This window comes from Maylandia zebra, linkage group LG8 (genome assembly GCF_041146795.1).
Source record: "Maylandia zebra isolate NMK-2024a linkage group LG8, Mzebra_GT3a, whole genome shotgun sequence".
Lineage (NCBI taxonomy): Eukaryota > Metazoa > Chordata > Actinopteri > Cichliformes > Cichlidae > Maylandia > Maylandia zebra.
In genome coordinates, this window is record NC_135174.1 from 9,332,599 (window position 1) to 9,357,337 (window position 24,739).

Genomic DNA, 24,739 nt, shown 5'->3' on the forward strand with positions numbered 1-24,739 from the left:
AGGGAAACGGGGTGGTCATGGCGGCACCTGGTTTCAATCACTTGCCAAAAAGCAGTAATCTGCTGTCACTCGAAAACAAAATTTGTCCAATCTCTCCCAAACTTCACAGGCTTGATGAGACTCGAGCTCGGAAATGTTTGTTATGCCATTTGTCAGTAATGGTTAGAGCGCCACCTAGTGGGACGACTATAATCATGGTTGAATAAGGTGAAATGTTAGCTGGTGATTAAATGCATGAATTCCATCAATGTGACATCAGATCGGACGTGCTGGTTTTATGTGTTGGGCGTGGCTCGACATGCCGGGGTGCGAGGGCCCTCATAACGCTGCTTGCAGCTTTAATTTTAATTACTTTGCCTCGTTATCCCTATTTTCCCTATTAGCCAACTACAGAGGGGGGTATAGATATCCCTGGCTAGGTTTCTTGCCCACTGAATCCCTGGATAAGTGAATGTGGAAAAGTACATTTTATTACAGAATACTGCTACTGCCCAGCCAAGCTTGACCTCAAATTTGGCAGCACGTGGCACGAGGGCTAAAATGAATTTGACACGACTGCGTTAGAGGCTTCCTCACAAGAGACAAGTTGTTGTACCCTAAAGTTACATTATGATATTTTACAGTGGCTTGCAAAAGTTTTCGGCCCCCTTGAACTTTCCCACATTTTGTCACATTACAGCCACAAACACGAATCAGTTTTATTGGAATTCCATGTGAAAGACCAACACAAAGTGGTGCACACGTGAGAAGTGGAACGAAAATCATACATGATTCCAAACATTTTTTACAAATAAATAACTGCAAAGTGGGGTGTGTGTAATTATTCAGCCCCCTTTGGTCTGAGTGCAGTCAGTTGCCCATAGACATTGCCTGATGAGTGCTAATGACTAAATAGAGTGCACCTGTGTGTAATCTAATGTCAGTACAAATACAGCTGCTCTGTGACGGCCTCAGAGGTTGTTTAAGAGAATATTGGGAGCAACAACACCATGAAGTCCAAAGAACACACCAGACAGATCAGGGATAAAGTTATTGAGAAATTTAAAGCAGGCTTAGGCTACAAAAAGATTTCGCAAGCCTTGAACATCCCACGGAGCACTGTTCAAGCCATCATTCAGAAATGGAAGGAGTATGGCACAACTGTAAACCTACAAAGACAAGGCCGTCCACCTAAACTCACAGGCCGAACAAGGAGAGCGCTGATCAGAAATGCAGCCAAGAGGCCCATGGTGACTCTGGACGAGCTGCAGAGATCTACAGCTCAGGTGGGGGAATCTGTCCATAGGACAACTATTAGTCGTGCACTGCACAAAGTTGGCCTTTATGGAAGAGTGGCAAGAAGAAAGCCATTGTTAACAGAAAACCAGAAGAAATCCTGTCTTGATGCATTCTCAATCATCCAGGAAAGGAAATCTCCAAAAGTCGATTCTGTTCATCTGGACGTAGCGTTTTGTGGGAGAAACATTTCGTCACTCATCCAAGTGACTTCTTCAGTCTCAGCTGACTGCAGGTTTCCCCAAATCTTATAAACAGTACATTTGCATAATGACTGAAACCAGCTCACTGAAGGAACAATGGGCTAGGAGGTCAGTTCCTTCATCATAATTATGCAAATTCTCATGACCATTGATCAACAACCACTGACCAAAACCCACTGATCAAAGACCACTGATCAATGGTCATGAGTCCCATTCACAGAGAGTTGGGGAATGGCTGCAATCACACCATTGTAAGATGGCGAAATATGTTCTTGATCTTCTTGATGTGCTGTTCTTCTGCCTCCCTGGCCGCTGTGTCAGTGGGGATGGTGTTCGCTCGGTGTTGTAGCGTCCTGATGACACCCAGTTTGTGCTCCAGTGGATGATGAGAGTCAAACCTTAGATACTGATCCGTATGTGTAGGTTTACGGTACACGTCAGCTTTTAGATGTCCCCCATTACTGATGGAAATCTCACAGTCTAAGAAGGCTAACCTGCCACTTTTCATATCCTCCCTGGTGAATTTGATGTGTCGGTCCACTGAGTTAATTTGATCCGTGAAATGTGGTACGTCCTGAGATTTGATTTTCACCCAGGTGTCGTAAACAAATCTGAACCAATGGCTTGGTGGTCTTCCAGGGTAGGATAGCAAAGCCCTCTTTTCCACTTCTTCCATGTACAAATTTGCCACGATGGGTGAAACTGGGAAGCCCGTGGCACACCCATGTTTCTGCCTGTAGAACTGACCCTTGTATGTGAAGTAGGTGGAATGAAGACACAGTTCCAAAAGCAAACACACTTGGTCGATGCTGAGAGTGGTCCTGTTGCTGAGGTTGGTGTCATCCTGTAATCTCTTACGGACTACCTCCAACGCTTCCGTGACTGGGATGCAAGTGAAGAGAGATGTTTGGGGAAACCTGCAGTCAGCTGAGACTGAAGAAGTCACTTGGATGAGTGACGAAACGTTTCTCCCACAAAACGCTACGTCCAGATGAACAGAATCAACTTTTGGAGACATAAGAAGTCCCGTTTGCAGTTTGCCACAAGCCATGTGGGGGACACAGCAAACATGTGGAAGAAGGTGCTCTGGTCAGATGAGACCAAAATGAAACTTTTTGGCCAAAATGCAAAACGCTATGTGTGGCGGAAAACTAACACTGCACATCACTCTGAACACACCATCCGCCCTGTCAAATATGGGGGTGGCAGCATCATGCTCTGGGGGTGCTTCTCTTCAGCAGGGACAGGGAAGCTGGTCAGAGTTGATGGGAAGATGGATGGAGCCAAATACAGGGCAATCTTGGAAGAAAACCTCTTGGAGTCTGCAAAAGACTTGAGACTGGGGCGGAGGTTCACCTTCCAGCAGGACAACGGCCCTAAACATAAAGCCAAGGCAACAATGGAGTGGTTTAAAACAAAACATATCCATGTGTTAGAATGGCCCAGTCAAAGTCCAGATCTAAATCCAATCAAGAATCTGTGGCAAGATCTGAAAACTGCTGTTCACAAACACTGTCCATCTAATCTGACTGAGCTGGAGCTGTTTTGCAAAGAATGGGCAAGGATTTCAGTCTCTAGATGTGCAAAGCTGGTAGAGACATACCCTAAAAGACTGGCAGCTGTAATTGCAGCAAAAGGTGGTTCTACAAAGTATTGACTCATGGGGCTGAATAATTATGCACACCCCACTTTTCAGTTATTTATTTGTAAAAAATGTTTGGAATCATGTATGATTTTTGTTCCACTTCTCACGTGTGCACCACTTTGTATTGGTCTTTCACGTGGAATTCCAATAAAATTGATTCCTGTTTGTGGCTGTAATGTGACAAAATGTGGAAAAGTTCAAGGGGGCCAAATACTTTTCCAAGCCACTGTATTCTGTGGAAGTGCACAGCATTTGTATAAAGTATTGCTTGAGAGGTGATTGATTGTTGTAATGAAAAACTTAAAAAGAATCAGTATATGCTGAGATACTTGTTAGAGAATGCATCACCAAAAGGCCCAGATTAAATAAGTTTAAAAAGGGCATTTTTTTTAGTGTGTTCACTCTTTACTCCAGATCAAGCTGTAAAACATTTACCAGCAGCTAACAGTAAGTTATTCTAGCACAGATCATGTAATTTATAAAAGCAAACTGATTCTGTGTTTCAGAGACACATGTGAAAATTCACATTGGTGGATATAATGGAGCAGTAACTAAATAAAGTGACCTTTGATTAAACTCAGACAGTGCATGTGTGTACCATTACTGTACAGATTTAATGGAACATGCTCATAAACATATTGCAAATGTTAGACAGTTACATTTTGTGCAGTTTTACATCTTTGAATACTTTTACACAGAGAGAGGTTTGAGGGGAAACACCAGGGGGACTGGAAATTAACACGTTAAAACAATCACTGTTCAAACAGGTTCTTTCTTTTCAGTGACATATTTATAAATGTTACTGAAAAGAAAGAACCTGTAGATTGGTTTTGGACAGTTTACTTGGCCTGAAGTGGAGAGTCTGGTGACAAGCTTTTAATGCTTTTCTCAGTGAAACTGGCTTTGGAGCAACCCTGCAGAGTTGCACCATCATCATGGGAAGATTACAAATTTTTGTGGTGTCTCACTGAAAGTTTAGCTATAAATAAAACATTATGTATTTAAATTAGAAAATAATCAGGCTCAGCCAAACCTTTCCACAGAATACAGAGTTTTCAAGCTTCATGAATCAACTTCGGTCTGCTAAATTCCAAGTTATTGCACTATTTTGTTCTTTAAAGCTTCCACTTACAAAATGTTTTAAAACATAAGTTCCCCTTCTTTAACACAGTTCAAAATGAATCTTTGCAACTATAAACCTCAGAAACAGAAGATCACGTTCATCTTGCTGCATAGATGAATCATAACCAACTTTGAGGGTTTTTGGATCTTTATATGCATAGATAATACGCATTATATTTTGTCAACCATTGCACTTGAATATTTTCAGTTTTATTTTTTTAATTTGCATCCCCGCATCCTCACCCGCTGCCACCAGCAGCACCACCGTCACTTCGCAGGCAAACGAGGCTTTTCTGCCCGACATTATCTTCATCCAGACTCCGCTGGAAAGGAAGCTGAAATGACGGATGCGATCATGGGAGAGGTAGCAGGGGCTAGTTTATTTACATCGGAAGAGGCTCTGTAAGTTTAGAGGGAAGCCGATGCGTGTGTCTCCCTCTACTTTCACGGACCCCCTCCTCCTCCGCTGGCAGAAATTTATAAAGAACAAAAAATCTGACGAGGGAGGGAGGGGGTTGATATACGCCGAGGCTGAAATCGAGAGGCGAACCCAGGGAAAGAGGAGTAATTCGTACCCGTGACTTTCCCCCTCTTAGTCCCCCAAAAGGAGGGGGAAAAGTCGCAATATTGGAAACGGAAAGGAATGAGGTTCTAAAGGTGTGAAAACGACTGCAATTGTGGATACTTTATATATTTTTATTTCGAAAAAATATGGCCGAGAACGTTCTGGACTCTGGCCCGCCTTCAGCCAAGAGGCCTAAACTCTCCTCTCCGGCACTTTCCGCGTCCGCCAGCGATGGAAACGGTAAGTACTGGCTCAGGTTATAATTTGGTTTGGTGTTATTCGTTGAGTTTTTTGTTTTTGAACGGCTTGTGGTTACTTAAAAGAGGAGGGAAACGCGGGATTACGCTTCTGTTTTTGTCGTAGCTTGCTAATGTTAGCGTGCTAGTAGTGAGTGTGTGTACGTGAAGAAACGCTCCCCGTCTAGCTCGCATGCTAACAGCCATTTTAGCCGGAGGTAGCTACTAGCCATTCAGCTAGCGCTAGGCTAGCCCACTTGAACGCGGATCTTGTCTTGACGGTCCCGTGTCTAATGACTACTTTAGCCGGGTTGTTTGTAACCCCATTGCCAGTCAAACTTACGATGAAGTTTCTTGGTGTCATAGAGTTGTCTTAAATTGACAGCTATGTATACGTACTGCTATTCTGTACTCGAGTTTTTAGGCTGCTAGGGTTTAAAACAACCTTGTTTTGCCCCATCATAACTCGGACCCTTTCTTAACTGCCGTAAGCCATCGTTAATGATGTTAGCGAAGACAGAGGTTGCAGACGGTGGTGCTGCTAGCCTGGTGAGAGCTAAATTTAGGCCCACGGGTCCGACTGATTGTTAAGCTCAAACTGCCATTGTTGGTACGTTTTTTTTCTGCGTGTGTGTGGATGGCGTGTGGCAGCAGCTGGAATAGTGGCCCGAGAACGAAACGGTGGAGCATGGACACAGCGCCATGCCTAACCACCGAGCTGCTAACCAGAAAGCCCAGTTAGTGACCGAATACTACTACACGCACGAAATATTCACCCAGATTTCATCACTTAGACATTCACTCAGTCGTTACACCAAAGCCAGCTGCGTCTCTGCCCGCCTGCTCGGCAATAAGAGAGACCATTACGGTTAAATTAGTCAGGCACTGCACACATTTCCGTCACCTTACAAAGTATATATCGATGACAGACGCATTACTGCCAAAAGATAAACACGATTTGAGGATGTAATTAACTGCACTCAAAATTATTCTTCGTGTCACTGCCATGAAGTGTGGTTGTTGCCGAAAGATGCTTCCCGTTGATGTCTCCAGTTGTCTTTAAATCGTAGCATTAATTGAACTGCAGGTTATTTTCATGGATGGTCAGTCTATTTGAAAAAGCATTTGGTCTACAAAACAACAAGAAATGGTAAAGGTGCTACCTAAATGCCTTAGTTAGGTCAGATAGCTCCCAAAACCCAAACTTTAACAATTACAGCAATGCAATACTTAAAACAAACAAGCAAACAAACAAAACTGTTACTCAAATGTCATAGCACTGAACCATTGAACCCGTTGCATTTGTATTTTAAATAAGGCTTAAGTAATTATTTGTCTAATATTTCTGCTTCCTGAGGGGAAAAAGTTAAGTGTGGACAGAATAAAAGCATGTTTCAAATGTTTGTGAGCTGCAGTGAATTTATGTTTAACTTAGTTATGTTTAATTGCTGACTGCCACATTTCTTTGTAATGTGTCAGATAACTAACTGATTGTAATGTGTATGTTACACATTACCTGGTAATGCTACACATTACCAAGTAATGGTAATGTGTAGCATTACACATTACCATTACTTGGTAATGTGTAGCATAAAAATTGTGTTTGACTGAACGGAATATAGCCTGCTAAAGCTTGGATTGCTGTTCTCACTAGAAATAATTTATCCCCGGTCCCTGTGTATCTTACCAATTTTTGTGGCCTTACTTCGATGAAATAGTCCATTCGTCAACCTGTCTGTGCAACACTTTGAATGTCTTTACTGATCAGAGACTCTTTCTGCAAACCTGGGTAGTAAGGTTAGTTTTAAATCACACATCACACTATTGGTTTACTGTTCTTGCTTGGATACAAAGCCTGCCACTAAAAACTTAACTGTCTCTGCAGATCGTAGATCGTACAGTAGATACTACAAATTTTTTTCTCTCTCTTGACTAGAAGTGGTGGTTATTATTGTCCGTCACTTTGCTTCATTCAGCATTGTTGGTTAGCTGCTATACTTTGTCTGTCATGCCATTTTCTCTTTTACAAAATGTGGTAGACTCACAAGATGCATAGTGCGTCAAATGAATATCGTCCTACTTGTGCCACAGCTGATCACACTTTTGGTCATTTCATATGGAGGGAAAAAATGCTTAGACAACACTGTTTTTATTTTATTCATCATATAAGTTTGTCAGGTTGCCCACCTCTAAATCATTTACTGGTTCGGTGCTCAGTGTTGTTGCATTGGATAGTATGTTTTTAATTTCTGATGTGAGAAAATTGGTCATGCATGATCAGCTTTCATAAATTTTTGATGTCAAGCAAGTGATCACATTTTCACTTGGTCATGCTTAAATATGATGGATTATACCAGCTTAACATTGCTGTGGTCCCTGTTGTCGTCCTCCTCGCTCTTTCTCTGCTTTTTTTGCCTTCTTGAACTTGCCTTTCTTCATTTCAGATTTCGGATCTCTTTTTGAATTGGAGCACGACCTCCCAGATGAGCTCATCAGCTCCAATGAACAAGGTCTGGTCAATGGTGGGGACCCTAACCAGCTGCACACCACTCTAGGAGGAGGACCGGCATTGTTGGGTCCTGGAGGCGGTGGTGGAGGGGCAGGAGGATTGGGTCTTGGGCTTGGTCATGGTCCTGGGGGAGTTGGTGGAGGGCAGGATGCAGTGGCCAAGCATAAACAGCTGTCAGAGCTTTTGCGTGCGGGGGCAACACCCTCAACTCAGCCGGGGCACCAAGGAGCCATGGGTAGCCCAGGAGGCCCCGCTGCCATGGGGCAGCACTTAGCGAACATGAAGGCGTCCCCTGGTCAGGGGCCTCAGCAGATGATGGGCCAAGGACAACACCTTTCCCCTCAGCAGCAGGCCAACATGATGCAGCAGCAGAGTGCTGCAGGTGGAATGATCAGGACCATGATGGGAGCACAGCAGAAAGGCAGTAATGGACAGCAGCAGCCAGGCATGATTGGGAACCAGGTGATTAATGGCTCTCCAAGGATGGGTTTCGGCAATCAGGGGATGGTCGGTGGCAGCAACCTTTTGGCTGAGACCCTACAGCAGCCGGGAGCTGGGGGCCAGGCTGGGATAAGAGGCCAGCAGCCTGGAGCAATGAACAAGGTAGGCAGTGCTTCAGAGATATATATATATATATATATATATATATATATATATATATATATATATATATATATATATATATATATATATATATATATATATCTAAGGGTGCAACGATATTCGTATCGATATTGAACCGTTCAATACAGTGCTTTCGGTTCGGTACGCATATGTATCGAACAATACAACATTTGTAATTTATTTGATCAACTTTCCTTCTGACGATGCGGTCTGTGTTGAGCGCTCAGTGAATCTGCGTTCGACTACTCCGCCTAGGCTGCACTGTCCAGCGCAGATCCACTGAGCGCTCAACACAGACAGCATCGTCAGAAGGAAGAGCGCAGGGCAAGCTAGCAAGACAGAAGTTAAGCTCTCCTTGCAACATGGACCTCCCCCACCCTCATTCAGATCTGGCATTTGGAATTATTTTGGTTTTCATGTGACGTATGACCCTGAAGGTAAGCGAGTCATGGACTAAAGTAAAACAGTATGTTGGATGTGCCATGCAATGCTCAATTACATGGGTGGGAGCTAGTGTGTTAGCGCAGTTAGCTCGTTAACGTGTTGGCCGTCTAGCCCCATGCACGGGGCGATCGGCGGTAGCTCGTTAACGGAGATTTGCCGTGTTGTGGCGTTAAGGTCATTTCAACGAGATTAACCTGAAAGCACTAGTGGGAACACAACGAATATGACTGCACATTTACGCCGACATCATCCTAGTGCAAAGACAAAAACAACTAACTAACTTTAGCCGAGTCATTTAGACAGCTGTTAGCACAGGATTCTCCTTATGCTGCTGAGAATATAGCCCAGAAGAAGCTGATAGTATAGCTTTTATTTTGGAAAGAGACATTTCTCTGTAATAAACTCTCTTTTCCAAAGATGAGTGATTCCTCAATCAGATACAGGGCTTGCAATATCGCTAGCCCGACGTCCTGGAGCTAGCGATTTTTTTCAGTCGGGCTACCAAAATCTATCTCTTCCCTGCCCGTCGGGCTATTGTAGGAAAAATATATGTCAATGCTTTTGCATTCTTTCAGAAATGTAGCTGGGTAATTATGTCATTGGCATCGATGAGCCACTGTCAATATGTGACATATTGAAATCGCGTTTGAATTTGTGCTTGTTTTTTTGCTTTCACTTTGCAATCGTGCGAACTGTGTATAGAGAGCGACAGTACTGATTGGTGAGTGATGATAATTTGTGCACCAATTCCTCTGACATCGTCTTATTAATCGTTAGCTTACTATGCAAACATGACAAGTGAAATCTCCCGCAGCTTAAACATGTGAGAGGTTGATCGCGCAGAGAATCGCTGAGCTTATGTGAGTGAGTGTGTAAAAGCAGCAGGATTTATATTTCAGTTCTGCTGAGCCAAATAAGACAGGTCAGGGTGAAGAAGTGACAGCCAAAGAAAAGCTTACCACAAAACGGAGAAGTTATGACAAATCAGACTATAAGGCAAAAAGAAAGTGCAGCTTTATGGTTTCATGGACAAAAGAATTTCTGTGGCTGCAATATGATGAGCTAAATAACCAGGGCTGCACATAAGTGGTCCGCAGGTGCGCATTCGCTGTCAAAATAAAAAACACGCACAAGGGTTAGGGTTAAATTTAAAAACTGTACTTTTGAGTTAAAATATATATTTATAATTTTAATAAATGACAAATAAAAAATGCATGAACATTTTTTTTGTATCGAAAAAATATCGAACCGTGACACCAAAGTATCGAACCGAACCGAACCGTGAATTTTGTGTATCGTTGCACCCCTAGTATGTATGTATATGTGTATATATATGTATTAGAGCTGGGCGATATGAGATTTTTTCATATCACGATATGTTTTTTTCATTTCAGGCGATAACGATATCTATCACGATATAAGCCAAATAACTATATTTGTAAGATTTAAATGTGCCGTTGCTCACAAGTAAAATGTGAAATAATCAGCAGCTTGTTTTTATTTAAATATTTATTTCCCATAATAAGTTCAACAGGGTAGATGTACTTAAGGAACATGAGACTTTTTCAGATAAATAAAGGCAAATATTGCAAACTACACAAAAGGCAGCCGCTAAAGCGTTTAAGTTTCAAAATAGAACAAACGAAACAGACTAAATTGTCAATTCCACTTAGAAACAAAATATTAATTCTAAAAATAAATCTTAGTTTGTTTTACAGAAGATCAGACAAAACTGACTAACTTTTGTCAATATCAAATAAACTGAGAACTAAAAGGAAATTCTCAATCTCTCCTTGTTGTATAGCTTAGCTTTTCAAACAGTTTTAACAGTTACTTTAGTCTGACAAAAGCCGAATGACGAATTAGCGCTTCCAGTCAGAGACTGAGGCTACGTCCACACGTACACGGGTATTTTTGAAAACGGAGATTTTCCGTTTTCGTTTTAAAAAATAATCCCGTCCACACGTAAAGGCAGAAATGAAGGAAAACGCTGCTATGAACATGCCAAAGCAGCAGGTGGCGCTAGATTCCTAACCGTGCAGAAATGTTGGCCAATCAGAAGTCTAGAAGCCTCGGTGGGAAAAAGTAAACAAAGCTGGGGCATAGAAGCAGAACCGAGTCATATGTGTGGAGGGACAGTAACTGTGTGTATATGTAAGCATTTAAACACTGCAGAGAGTAGAAGTAACAGTAACAGTATTGTAGAAATTCATTTCACCGAAACAATAACGTGGCGCACAGTGTGACGCATGCACCAGTTTATTGTATTTCCAGACTTGCTTTCGGCACAATTTACAGTGCATGCTACTCTGTTTTTTGTCAGACTTGAAATAGCCGAAATACCTTCACACTACGGAACTTCTTTGGCTCTTCCGTTCGACAATCTCTCCGGCGTTGGAACCATCATCTGTTTTCTCTTCGGTCACGCTTGGTTGATTTTTCTAGTCGGCACACTCATTTCCTCCATTACGTGCTGGCTCCATTACCCGCTGGCTGCTTCCCAAACAAACACACGTGCGGCTTGGCACTTGTGCTGTACGTAACAAGTCACGTGACGTGACGCTGCGGCTGTGATTGGTTCGGCTCTGCGCTACTTAATTTGGATTGGCTGACCTTTTTTTTTTATTTTTTTTATTTTTTTTTTTAAAGAGGACAAGTGCGGCGAGGTCTATCGCGATAGCTTAATTTCTCTATCGAGTAAAAGTTATATCGCGATACATATCGTTATCGTTCTATCGCCCAGCTCTAATATGTATATGTGTATATATATATGTGTATATGTGTGTGTGTGTGTGTATATATATACATATATACATATATATGTATATGTATATGTGTGTATATGTGTATATACATGTATATATAAATTTTTTTTAAAGGAAAAAAAATCTACATTTGCAAGAAGCTTGCAAATGCAAAATAGTGGAAATTAACCCTTGCACACACTTAGTCTTATTTGCCTTAATAGTAATTTGTTCATCTGTGAGGTAATTTTCTAAATAAGACTGAATTTTCTTCAGCCTTACAATTTCAAAACTTAAGAATTTAAGCAGGCATAGATGTATAATTATGAAAGGTGTTCTCACGTTTTTTCATTGTTAACAAAGTTCTATTTAGAGACACTTAGACTTAAGACATAATGTTTGGGGGCACAAGAAATTCTCAAATCCTGTTTTTATTTCTTAGAATTTCTTATTCTTTGCTGCGGACTTCAGTTTGTTCTCAGATGGTTAAAGGTTCATGGTTGTATTTGTTTATTTTAACAAACGTAAGTAGTGCACTTGGGTTTTTTTTTTTTTTGAGTCCATCTGTGTGATTGACAGTCCCACAGGAGTGATGGTAAAATGTTGCAGCTGCAGGTACTGGTGATGAAGATGATTCACTGTGGTAGAGCTACTGATGGTTGATGTTTACCCAATCAAATGCAATGAGTGGGATTCCTGGTTAGGAATAGGTTAAAGGAAAAACTCAGATGAGCTTGTGTTGGCCTCCTCAGTGTGGAGGGAGAAAAGAGAATCGCATCAGAATTGCTGTTGCATTCTCTCCTACTGTGAATTGCTGTTTTCGTTTGTTTCAGGTTATATTCTAATGATATGGTTAAAACATGTTCTATCTCCACTACTGTGAGATTTCATTGACTTAGTTGCTCCTTTTTAACTTTCGGTCTTATAAAGTTCGTGGTTTGTGGAAATATCCACAAATCCAGCTTATTTAACAACTGAGACTTGGGTTCTTGAGACTTGATTACACTACAAGATTATTTGGTAAAATAAGAGCACAACGTGCTGGCATGTATAGAGCTCAGATGCTCAACTCATCCTCATATCAGTGACATGCAGTTTAACAAAAAGAAGGCATAGAATAATTTCAAGTCTTGTTTTATCCTTGTCTTCATTATTGACACAAACATTTCTCTTTTTCAAAAAATTAAAATAACTTGTATTTTCATTTGCTAGATGGGGATGATGGGGAATCCAGGGGGGCCCTTTGGAGGCCCATATGGAAGTCAAGGGAATCAAGGTCTGGGAGGCGCAGGGCTGGGCCCTCAGCTCCAGAACAAAGGTTCCATGGCTAATAGCATGGCCCAGTTCAATGTGGACAAGAAGAACCCGCCCATGCAAGGAATGGGCGCCATGGTAAGGAAGAGATGATCAAGAGAATGTTTCCAATAAATAAGTTGTATTCTGATCCGTGTTATGAATTAGTAGATTACTATAAACTCTAGGACAGTACCAGATACTGATGCTGGTTGATAGCCAGTAATGATGAAAATGTTTTGTGTGAGCGTTTAGCAAAAATTGATGTGAAAGAGTCAGACAATACAGATATCTGTCAAATCTATCATTTAATCTCCCAACACAATCAGAAACTAAATTACCTCTTCCTGCTGCATTACCTCTTCATGTCCTGTCATTTGACTTGAGCACTCAGTACTCTAGTATTGCTGTAAACACCATCCTTTTATTTTCTTCCTCCACCTCCTCTTCCATTTTTACTCCCTCTAATCTTCTGCCTTCTCTTTATTCTGTTTCTTTTCTCATATTTCCTCCGTCTCACCTTGTCTTGTTGTCGCCCACTTTCTTTCCAGGGCACACAGCAGTCACAGACAGGTGTGGGTGGTCCCACAGGTGCACCTGTGGGAGGAGCCCCCGGGATGGTGCCGGGCGCTCAAGCAGTTGGTACCCAGGTTTCTGCAGCATCCGCTGCAGCCGGAGCACCGCCCACAGCCGACCCTGAAAAACGCAAGCTAATCCAGCAGCAACTGGTACTCCTGCTACATGCACACAAGTGCCAGCGGCGGGAGCAGGCCAATGGTGAAGTCTGGCAGTGCAACCTGCCCCACTGCCGGACTATGAAGAATGTCCTCAACCATATGACTCACTGCCAGGCTGGGAAGTCCTGTCAGGGTAAGTAGAAAGGATGCTGCATCCTCCTGGAAACACTGGATAAAATAATCCCTTCTGTAGCTGTCAAGCTGGCAACGTTCCTCGTAATGAAAGTGTATCTCACCTATTAAAATGGTTTAGTGCTTAAGCACATGAAGCTTAATTTTATTATGCTACCTGATTTTTGAGAGTAGTACTTAAGAAAGAAAAAAAACAGCCCCCCCCCCCCCCCCTCCCCCCCTCCTTCTCTAATACACCTCCATTTCCCAACTCCTGATTCCATATCTGTTTTGCCTCATTGACCAACAGTTGCTCACTGTGCATCATCGAGGCAGATCATCTCCCACTGGAAGAATTGCACGCGACATGATTGTCCTGTCTGCCTGCCGCTGAAGAATGCCGGGGACAAGAGGAACACGCAGTGTGAGTGTCTGTATCCGACCAAACAAAAGAATATACCTTCCTTCATACCATTGGATAAATTTTTTAGATACTGTGCTGTTATCATTATCAATATATTTACACATTTATATTGTGTAAATGTATTAATAATGACCAAGTTTGATGTTCAGAATCAGAATACTTTATTAATCCCGAAGGAAATTAGGGGTTAACATTGTAATGTTGATAATGTAAGTATGATTTTGTACTGGGTTTGAAATGACAGCGTTGTTTTGAATATACTAGTCAGTATTATATTATAGCACAAAAATATAATAATTTTTGCTGAATTTTCTATAAGTATTCAGTAAATGATTTTTATTTATTTATTTTTTAATTCTTAGCTTATTTTATTCATTCATAACTTTTGTTTTTTGTGTTCTTACAGCTCTACTTGCAGGGGCTGCTACAGGACTAGGCAGCTCACTTGGTACAATCCCTGGTAGCCAACCAAGTGCTCCCAATCTCAATCAGCCAAGCCAGATTGATCCCAGCTCTATAGAAAGGGCCTATGCTGCTCTGGGCCTCACCTACCAAGGGAACCAAATCCAGGCTCAGACTTCCCAGCCTAACATGCCCAACCAAGGCCTTCAAGGGCAGGCTGGTGTGAGGCCTCTGAACCCAATGGGTGAGTTTAGTTTATTTTCAGTAAAAAGACATTGTCTGAATTGTCTGCTCTTTTACAGCTTAATGCTAAGCATTTCTTTTTTTCAATGCCAGCAAGCGGTTAGGACCTTCAGCTTTCAGAATGAGTGAATTGTATACTTAAAGTGGCTTTTCAAAAGCTGTTTATCGCTGGTGGGAGCTATGAAGATAGCTATATAAAATTGTTTGTCAGATCTCCAGGAAAAATAATCATCTCAAGAATATGTTCCATGCTATGTAGCTTATCTTAACCCCTGGATATGTTGAAAAACATGTCCAGGCAAAAGCTTGTCCATTGTGTCCTACTGTTAGGATGACACTGAGAATAAACATATATAATTTCCTTTCTTTTCTATGCGGTGTAGGTGTGAATCCTATGGGAGTGAATGGAGGTGTGGGTGCTTCCCCTCAGAGCCAGCAAGCTAGTCTGCTGCAAGATACAATGATGCATCTTAATATGAACAACCAGGGGTAAGAGCAAACACAAAGGCTTTATTGTATTTATTTATTTTTTAAAGATTTGGTCAGTTCTACAAGGGTTTTAGGACATACATTTATTTTAAGAAGCCATTTAAAGGATTCACTCTGTCTCTTCTAGTCTGAATGATGCTGGTGGGGTCGGTTCCATGCCCACAGCAGCCCCTCCCTCCGCCACAGGCATGAGGAAAAGCTGGCATGAGGACATCACACAGGATCTACGAAATCATTTGGTACACAAGCTGTAAGTATTAAAGAGAAAAGCTGCATTATTTATTTAGTTTTGGACTGCACATAGGATCACAATTAGCATTGCTGTGCGAATACATTTAAAAAAGGGGGGGGGGGGCTTGTGTTTTCTTTTTCTTTTCTTTTTTTTTTAAGTTCCATTCATCTGCCTGGATATAAAAAATTAGGTGTCATGTATTTCTGTAGTCATAGATCGAAAACATACTGGTGGATTATCATATTAAATATGGTGAATGTTTCAGAAATAGATGGAGGGTTATCTGCTTGGTTTCATCAAGGTTTTTTTCTTCCTTTTTTTCTGGGATCTGAATGATGCCATCGAGACTGGATATCCATGTCATGTTCATCTCAGACACATACCTCTGTCCGCGCTGTAGTTAAAAACTACATAATTTCCACCATTTTTTCCTTCATCCTGTTTTCTGTCCTCCTCTTTACTTGTCCCTCCACAGTGTCCAGGCCATCTTTCCGACTCCAGATCCCGCTGCCCTCAAGGACCGTCGAATGGAGAACCTGGTGGCTTATGCCCGAAAAGTTGAGGGTGACATGTATGAATCGGCTAACAGCAGAGTAAGTTGCTCCTTACACTTGAGAAATCAGTGGTGTCGGTGTTTCAGTATCTATGTCAGTCATTGTGCTGTCATTACTTGTTCATTAAATTTATAGCAGCAGGTGAACCCCTGTCTTTTTTTTCCTGTTGTTAACTTGTCTTTTTCCAAGATGAAAGAGAGCCACAGATTTGGTATTACTTGAGTTTCAAAATACTTCTATAATTTTCAAAATAATTTATATTTTTGTGTCCTTTCTGTGTTCAAATTCTTGTTTTCTAATGTCCTTAATCTCTTGTTTTCTTTTGACAGGCTGAGTATTACCATTTGCTGGCAGAGAAGATCTACAAGATCCAGAAGGAATTGGAAGAGAAGAGGAGGACCCGACTGCAGAAGCAAGGTGTGAACATTGGACCTGCTGGCATGGGACAGCCCCCTACTGGGCTGCCTCCAAGTGAGTGAACCTGTTGGGGGCAGGGGAAGAAGTGAAACGTTTTAGTGTTTGTTCAAAGTGTTCTGCTCATGCTTGGTGAACACACGGCAGTTTAACTTCCTTCTTCTCCTCCCCTATCTTTACAGACGGTCCCCTAACTGACCCGGTAATGGTGCGACCAGCAGGACCAAATCAGATGAACAGAACGCAAGGCCCAGGTAAAACATCTGTAGTTGCAGGCTCATCATTTTATGGTGGAATTGAAGCTTACACTGATTTTTTTATTTTTATTTATTCATTTATTTATTTTCTATTTATTTTTTTTATTTATGTTTTACCAAATGTTAACTTGGAGCCGAATGGGCTGAGTGTAATGCCATGATTAATCTCCACTGTGGACATAGACAGCTGGAGTAGCTGCGCGTCTCTAATATCTGCTGTCGTGCTCACTCTGATGACGAAGGCTTTAGAGTTGAGTGTCTTTGCCCTCATGTTGACACAGCCCCCCCCAGTGTTGATTACTTTGAAAAATAAAATCCATGTAAAATATGTTTATGTTGTATATCATAAATTCTGTGTTTTGTCAGGTATGAATCAGTTTAACCAAATGGGAATACAGTCTATGGGCCAGAGGTCAACACCTCCTCTACCCTTGGGACCATCTGGCAACCAGGTGAGTACACACAGTGTTTCAGATATGTAGAAGAACACAGTTTAAAGAGTGGGGGAAATAAAATGAGTAGCTGTTAAATTAATTTGATTTTTTTATAACAAACTTCTAAGAAAATATAAAGTTTGGTTTTTTTGAAGACCAGTGCTTTTTTTTTTTTTTTTTTTTTTAAACTTCAGATGGGAATGGTTGGACCCAGGGTGGGGCAGCCCAATGTTAACCAGCTGCCAGCCCCGTATATGTCCCAGGGACAGTTTCCTGGCTCAGGACCTGGAGTTGGAGCTCAGTCTGGGATGACACCACCTGGGGGACCAGGAGGTATGGTGCAGGTAAGAGGGCTCGCACTTCTTTTTGATGTTGCTTAGAAACCCTGATTGTACCTGTAGCAATTCATATTTAGGTCTTTAATAAGGACCTAAATAGTCCTTCCTTTCTTTTCTTTTCTCTTTCATTTTTCCCCCTCCAACTCAAATATAAACTCTGTTGTTAATGTGTTGGGTGTGAGGAGGAGAATTGTAAAGAGTACTGTGCAGGTCATCGTGTTCTGTAAGTACACACTACACTAACCATTAGTTATACATGTAAATCTAGGGATGCACCAACCCTTTGGATCAGATATATTTCCAGTTGTAACTTGGTTCATTTCTATGTTGTTCTGTGTTATTCTGTCATATACCAGTAGAAGTACATATAGCTTCCTCTAAGCTATAACAGGAAAAGGCCTGCACATTTTACTCAACCACATACTGTGGTCAAGTGAGTTGACATGATTGAAAAGCTCCAACCATCCTTTCCCTGCGTGTCTGTTTATTTCTCTCTCGGTTGTTGGGAAGCTTTTGCTGCACTTACAGTAATAAAAGTGTTGTCGCCAATTTAATTAATATTGACTTCAATTGTCTCTTGCTAGCTTCACTCTACATGAGAGGTGTGTATATCTGTGTGCACTCGCTGTGAGTCAAGGGGAGGTGAAACTAGTGCGAGTGTAAATAACAACAGTATAAAGTAACCTAATGATGTTCACGCTGAGGTGAAAGTGTAATTTTTAAGCCCACCGGAGCAGGCACTATTTTTAAGTGACGTCATTTTTCATAGGAAACGTAGTTTTTTAACTCTACAGGGCCTTTCAAAAGTTTACTGGTGTTTCTGTAGTTTCTGGAATGCATAGAAATTAAATTGCACTGTTGGAAATAGTTAATTTGATGCACGTTGTGTTTTTTTTTTTTTTTTTTGGTCGTTGTGCACAACAGTATTTTTGTTTTTCCTGCAGTTTACGAAAACTAGTGCATCTTAAAAGTGAAACTATGAAGACACTCAAATTTCCTATGGTTGAAAACTATTTTATGCAACTTTCTTGCATTTAGTTTTGAGGGATATACCTCTGAAACTTCTGTAACTAGAACTCGGGTCAGTTTGGCACGCCTCAACATAGTTTTTAGGGTTTTCCATTAGGTCATAGTACCAGGTACTTTTTAGTAGTTACTCGACTGTGGGTTCCAAGGCAAACCAAAAATGTCACGCCAACAGACTGCATACTACCGATTGACTAGTCAGTGACACTCGATGAGTCGTGAGAGCGTCTCCTTTATTAAAATGAAAACTGCCAATTTTGAAAACTATGGCAGTTTTCAAAATTGGCAGGGAAATGGCCGCACAGAAACAACACTGTTGTCCCCGAGTCTGACAAAAAGTAAAGTCATGTTTTAGTACGACTTTGGTAAGCTATGAAGGCGCACCGCTTGATGGATTGCCGGAGCATTACGGCTGCCGTAGTCAGGAGCCTTTTGGAGTAATCTGGGTCCAAAACTCCGTCTTCTTCAGGTCCCACTGCGGCATCACTGAGAGTTAAAAACTGTCTAAATTCTTTCATCTTTAATAAAATGATAGGCGTTGCTGCTTTACCAGGTGTAACAATTAAGTTTAACATCCAGGCATCCATGAAAACAGAATTTAGTAAATTCAACTGAGTTAGAAGTTAGCAGGAAGTTAGCTCGCTAGTTTCCACCTAAACATGATATAGCATGTTCTGACTGAGAGATTTCTGAAAAAATTAAAACGTACTGCTCTGCTATCACTTCCAACATAAATGAAGACAGAAAATTAAACAGCAGTGACGTTTGTAGGGTTACTGAAGTTGGACTAGCTGGTATATAATGATGTGCTACGTGATCGCTAGCAAAACAGCTACGTTAGCATAATATTAGCACAGTGAAGCTGAAGGATGAACGCTAACACTTTTCCACTTGATAAAAGTTAACGTGAGGGTTTCTGGGGGTTGGGGACAAATGCAATCACATGGCAGGATGCTATAAACGGGCCAAACTTCAGTCAGGAGAACAACTGAGATAATCCATCCACAATACAAGGTTAGTCATTAATATACTGCAACAACACGGGAATAGAGCAGTTGCGAGAGAATTCAGCATTAATGAATCAATGGTACGGAAGTGGAGGAAGCTCAGTTTTTGGCTTTCCCCATATTCCAAAAGTGCTTCGTCTCTTTGCTATGACTGTCGCCCGGCATAATTTGCAGATGATGTTGTTTGCAGCTGCTGCAATGCTTTCAACCCAAAACAGGCGCAGATTGATGACACCATCAACATGCGCTATCGCGGTAGAATGGTATAGTCAAAATCTCTACCGTTGGCCAAATTTATATAGTTTCTACCGTATACAGTTTATATCGCCCACCTCTGATTTAAATTTGTCTGAAGGAGAAGACACTAGATATGTATTTTCATACATAGGCTTTCTCCAGTTGTAAGACATAACCTTCACCAACAAAGGAAAGAAAATGCCACTGACATCTTCACAAAATGTTATCTTCTTTCTTAACATCTTAAGCTTCATCTCCTGAACTGAAGTCAGGTCTCTGACACAGGAAAACATGCATAAACATGCTTATTTATTCCAGATATCGTCACAGTAATTAATGTCAGCAGATTAGACACATGACCCTCCCATCTCAGAACAGCTGACAAGGAGCCAGCTAAACAACGTCGACAGCTGGTTATACGCTAACATTGTGACAGCTAATGTGGACTGTCAAGTAACTGAGTCCAAGAATGTTAGTGAAACTGTCTTTTGAGTGGATCTAAAGCCAGCTAACAGATGCTAAAACAGCAGCGCTTATCAGCAGTTCAACTTACCCTCAATAATTCATCTCCGCATCAATGAGACATGGAGTGTAAAGTCATGGTGAGCGGGCGTTTTTATTGTTTTTGATCTCTTGGCTAATTTAAACATGTTTTACCTGAAGGAGCCACTGTAGCTAGTGCACTTGAATTCGGGGGGGGGGGGGGTGTTAACTCTAATCTGCAATCCAGTCTACTGACATCTAACAGTGAAATTTATGCACACTGTAACTTTAAACTAACATAAGCACTGATACTCTGTACTGGCAGATATCTAAAGCGGATTGGTGCATCCCCATTTAAAATGTAGCAAACTAAAATTTAAACCTGAAGAAGAGAAAACACACTCCAATAATTCCTGGATCATCAGATAGAACTGCAATATTCTGGGTTAATATAAAACTTTATGCGGTAAAATGTAAACGTAGGAGATGAGTAACCTCTTCATTCTTGCCATCCTCGGGCAGTATTGTTACAATTTCCTTATAGCGTGATGTTAAGAAACATGGATAGAATATAAAGCATCCTGATGTGATCTGATCACATACATTCTTAGGTTACCCAAAGAACAACATTTTCTGTCTCTTAACCAACTCTACCTCTGTCTTCAGACGCAGATGGGCACTCCTCCCCCCCTCTCAGTTGCGAGTCCTCTAGCACAGCCGGGTTCAGCTGGCACTCCCAGTGGTGTCCCTCCAGTAGGGCCAATGGGGCCTCAAAGCGTGGGTGGTGGAGGTCCCAACTCAGCTGTTGGAGCCCCTGCCTCATCAATGACTCCATCTAACACAAACCAACAACCCAACTCCAACCCTCATTTGGGGCCCATGCGTGGCAGCTCACCCTCTCCTGCTCACAGCCGATCACCTACTCCCCACCAGACGCCCCCCAGGCTTGCTGGGTCGCAGACGCCACAACCACACACCCCTAATGCATCACATTTGGTGCCACCCCCAGCTCCTCAGCAGAACCAGCTTGGTCAGGGTCCTGGCTCCAACAAGCCCCTCCAGCAGCAACACATGGGGCCTGCTGGTTCAACCACTCCATCTCATCCTGGAATGGCCTCAAGTTCAACACCGCATGGCAGTCAGCTGCCACGTACTCCGGTCAGTGTCCCTTATTATTAAAAACTGGCATTTATTTTTAATTCATGAGTTAGAAACTTTAAAAAATATATTTTTTTAAATCAGGTCTTTTAAGTTTGAAAAGTTTTAGACAACAATAAAATACTTTAAAGAGAAAATACTTTATAAATAATAGCACAAATATCTGAATCAGATCATCATCATGATATCAGTGATTTGCTGTGGGCATGCTTTGCCTCAAAGGTAAATTTACACAGTTCATCAAAGTTCTTTACAGATTTGATGCTCCAAGCAACTGCCAGAAGGATTAAGCTATGTCGCATTGCCCTTTCTGTTAATGTAACACCAAACTATGAGCAGTTTGTTCAGTTTTACTTGCATGTTCCCCTGTCGTGCACCACTTGCATATTTACTACTTGTATGCATCTAATTTGTGCATCTCTCTTCAGTTATCCCAGAAGGGTTCGTTCCCAGCCGACAGTCAGGCCCCGACCCCAGCTTCTGTCAGCAGTCTAGACACCTCGTCCCAGCAACCGGCGTCAAACACTTCAGCCACCAATGTGGACATAAAGATGGAGGTCAAACATCAGGATGAGGAGGACGAGAGCGATGCTGGGAGCTGCTCCAAAGGAGGGAAACTCGGCAACCTCAAAATGGAGGAAAAGCCTGTGAAATCCGAATTTAAAAAAGAAGAGTGTTCTGGAGAAGGCGGTAAAGGAGTTCCTATGGAAACGTCGACTACAACACAGGGGTCAGGAGTAAAGATGGAAGACAGAAAACCGGAGGTGAAGAAAGAGGTGAAGAAAGAGGTGAAAGATGAAGAGGAGAGCTCGGAAGCAGTCGTGTCGCAGGCCCCAGTGAAAAAGAAGAGTAAGTCAAAAATACATTTTTACCAGCTGTTTTACACCTGCTGAAAATGAATCATGTTTTATTAATCCTTTCATCTCACTCTGCCCTCTAATCTCCATCATTCTTACAGTCTTCAAACCGGAGGAGCTTCGTCAGGCCCTGATGCCCACGCTTGAATCGCTCTACAGACAAGATCCAGAGTCTCTGCCATTCAGAATGCCTGTTGATCCTCAACTGCTCTGCATACCTGTATGTACCCCTGCTGAGGTTTAGATTATTTATACTTGCTCAGTTTCACATTTGCAAAAAAGTCTAACTTTTTATCTGCATTTTAACTCGTACAAATTTTAGTAGAGGGCTTAACTGCTCTGTTTTGACGTTGTGATGTTCCAGGATTACTTTGACATTGTGAAGAACCCAATGGACTTATCAACCATCAAGCGAAAGCTAGACACAGGTTAGTATGTGCTGCTGTATTTATGGAAACTTAGTAGACCACAACGAAAAAGCATAGATTTGGGGGTGTTAGAAGTTGATGTGTTAAGAAGGGAGGACTAAAAGTGTAAAAGTTTTTTGATTTCTAGATTGGAAAGTCATCATGGTTTGCGTGTGTTGGTTTTAGGTCAGTACCAGGAGCCCTGGCAGTACGTGGAAGACATCTGGCTGATGTTCAACAATGCCTGGCTGTACAATCGCAAAACCTCACGAGTCTACAAGTACTGCTCCAAGCTGGCTGAGGTTTTCGAACAGGAGATCGACCCTGTGATGCAGAGTCTTGGCTACTGTTGTGGGAGGAAGGTGAGACAAAGTGTGGAATAACTGGCTGAATGGACGAGGTGGAATAGGAGTGGGTACAGGTCACTCTTAAATTGGCAACAGCACTGCATAGGTTAGAGCTGTTCAACAGAGTTCGGTAATGGTTTGAGAGTCATTTGTATGTTCGGCAAGTATTGTGCATGTAAGTGGAAACACAAGCAATCTGCCAGAAAATCTAGTGAAAGTGCATTACATAGACAGACAAATGTCCCAAATGTTTTGTATAGCAGCCCAGAGCTCACACGATTATTAAAAAAATAAATAAAACAACTATTGGTTATTAAACTAACCCTTATCTTAATAAGCTAATTTAGTTTAGCTAAGTGTGTGTTCCTAAATGGCTCTTTCTCATCTGAGCTGCTGTGCAGAAATTTGCAGTATGTATGCGGATTTAAAAAAAAAAAAAAAAGAAAGAAAGAAGCAAAGCATTATTAATGCACTGGATTGGTATCGCGTTCCCAAGTTGTAGGACGTCACTTACACTGCTCAAGTTAAGGTGCTAAGTTGGTAACAACACCAAAGGTGAAGAAGCCCAATCCTGACACGGTGTGAAGACCTGAGTGCACGTTTGCATTGGTTCAAATTATCCCGGCCAATTAACTCATCAAAGTATTTACAAATGAACTTGAACCAGAGTCTAAGTAAACCAGGGCTTAGTGTATCTGGCTAAATATTAAGGAGTGATGCCGATAAAGTCTTACACTTTTATACTTTATAGAGGTTTTGTTTCAACACGTGAACCAATCCATGGAGCCTAAAACTATTACGGTTTTATAAAACGCAGGTTGAAGATGTGTGTTTGAATTCCTTGACCATGTTTCAGACCTGAAAACAGAAGCAAGTGAAGTGGGTTCATAGCTAAAATTGGCCTTGAGCATGCCACTGCGATATCACATTTCAGCTCTCATTAGACTCTGCTATTTTTGGTTTTGCAGACAAATAACAAAACTGATTGCCCCTCTATTATTAAAAGCTGGCTGAAGGTATAGTACAGTGTGACAAATCGAAGTAGAACTTGACTTAATCAGTAAAGTTTTTTTTCTCAGATAAAATAAAAACCTAAACAGAACTTGGGAAATGTTGTCTCCTGTGAGTTTTTTTTCAGGTTCAGGTTTTGTTTCTGGTTCCTCAAGTCAAGTACAAACATTTTTCTTGAAATTGTGTATATATCTTTGCCACTGTCACAGTGTGATTAAACTGAAGGTCAGTTTTAAGAAGTGCTTAGACTTGATAATAGTACTGTTGTGTGGTGTGGGGTTGTTAACTCGGGCAGCTGTCCCAGCAAGAGTGCGGGGGTGCGGTGCAATTTAACGTTGCACTTGACTGAAGTAGCACTATCCAGCAGCTTCAATGCTAATCGTATGACATAGATGGAATAGCTGCCTAGGTCGAACTCCCCACATACAGGTCCAGGGACATAAAAGTAAGACTCGGGGAGTTTATTTCATTACTTTTATAAGTATCGTAGGCTATACCAGTGAGAGGGCACTGATGAGTTTGCCTCATTCACATGATGCTGAGTGGCTAAAGATTCAGTTGTTGATGGTCAAGAGGTTAACGAGTTGTTTATCATTTTTCTTTGCTTCTCTCCATCAGCTGGAGTTCTCTCCTCAGACGTTGTGCTGCTATGGAAAGCAGCTGTGCACTATCCCCCGAGACGCTGCATACTTCAGCTACCAGAACAGGTATGGGGGGGAGAAGGGAAGAGCAATAAAGAAATGAAGGGTAATAGGAAGAATGGATAGTAAAAAAGGAAGAGATTATAGAAGAGAGCCATTAAGAAGAGTTTTAGCAGTGGGCCAGTATTCAGAGAATATGAGGTAAATGCCAAATAATTATCTGATTAATTTTGTTTCCCTAAACACTTCCCTTCACGTTCTCCTTTTTTT

The 24,739-nt window shown here is 41.6% G+C and overlaps 1 protein-coding gene across 5 annotated transcripts in view; it reads left to right on the forward strand.

Moving 5' to 3' along the window:
• The first annotated feature begins 4,556 nt into the window (after nt 1-4,556).
• The window catches only part of ep300a (EP300 lysine acetyltransferase a), a 32,987-nt gene continuing 12,804 nt past the window's right edge, over nt 4,557-24,739 (forward strand). For 2 of the 5 annotated variants that reach the window (XM_076887275.1, XM_024799919.2), the window contains exons 1-19: nt 4,557-5,050; nt 7,491-8,158; nt 12,580-12,759; nt 13,212-13,530; nt 13,819-13,938; nt 14,339-14,578; nt 14,961-15,066; nt 15,194-15,316; nt 15,774-15,891; nt 16,182-16,323; nt 16,449-16,520; nt 16,890-16,975; nt 17,152-17,301; nt 20,715-21,206; nt 21,635-22,055; nt 22,165-22,283; nt 22,428-22,491; nt 22,657-22,832; nt 24,447-24,535. In XM_076887275.1, coding sequence (XP_076743390.1) covers nt 4,957-5,050; nt 7,491-8,158; nt 12,580-12,759; nt 13,212-13,530; nt 13,819-13,938; nt 14,339-14,578; nt 14,961-15,066; nt 15,194-15,316; nt 15,774-15,891; nt 16,182-16,323; nt 16,449-16,520; nt 16,890-16,975; nt 17,152-17,301; nt 20,715-21,206; nt 21,635-22,055; nt 22,165-22,283; nt 22,428-22,491; nt 22,657-22,832; nt 24,447-24,535 — 3,779 coding nt within the window. In that variant the 5' untranslated portion in view covers nt 4,557-4,956. The remainder of the gene's footprint in view (nt 5,051-7,490; nt 8,159-12,579; nt 12,760-13,211; nt 13,531-13,818; nt 13,939-14,338; nt 14,579-14,960; nt 15,067-15,193; nt 15,317-15,773; nt 15,892-16,181; nt 16,324-16,448; nt 16,521-16,889; nt 16,976-17,151; nt 17,302-20,714; nt 21,207-21,634; nt 22,056-22,164; nt 22,284-22,427; nt 22,492-22,656; nt 22,833-24,446; nt 24,536-24,739) is intronic. The other 3 variants (XM_076887276.1, XM_024799920.2, XM_076887277.1) reach the window with 2 other exon arrangements.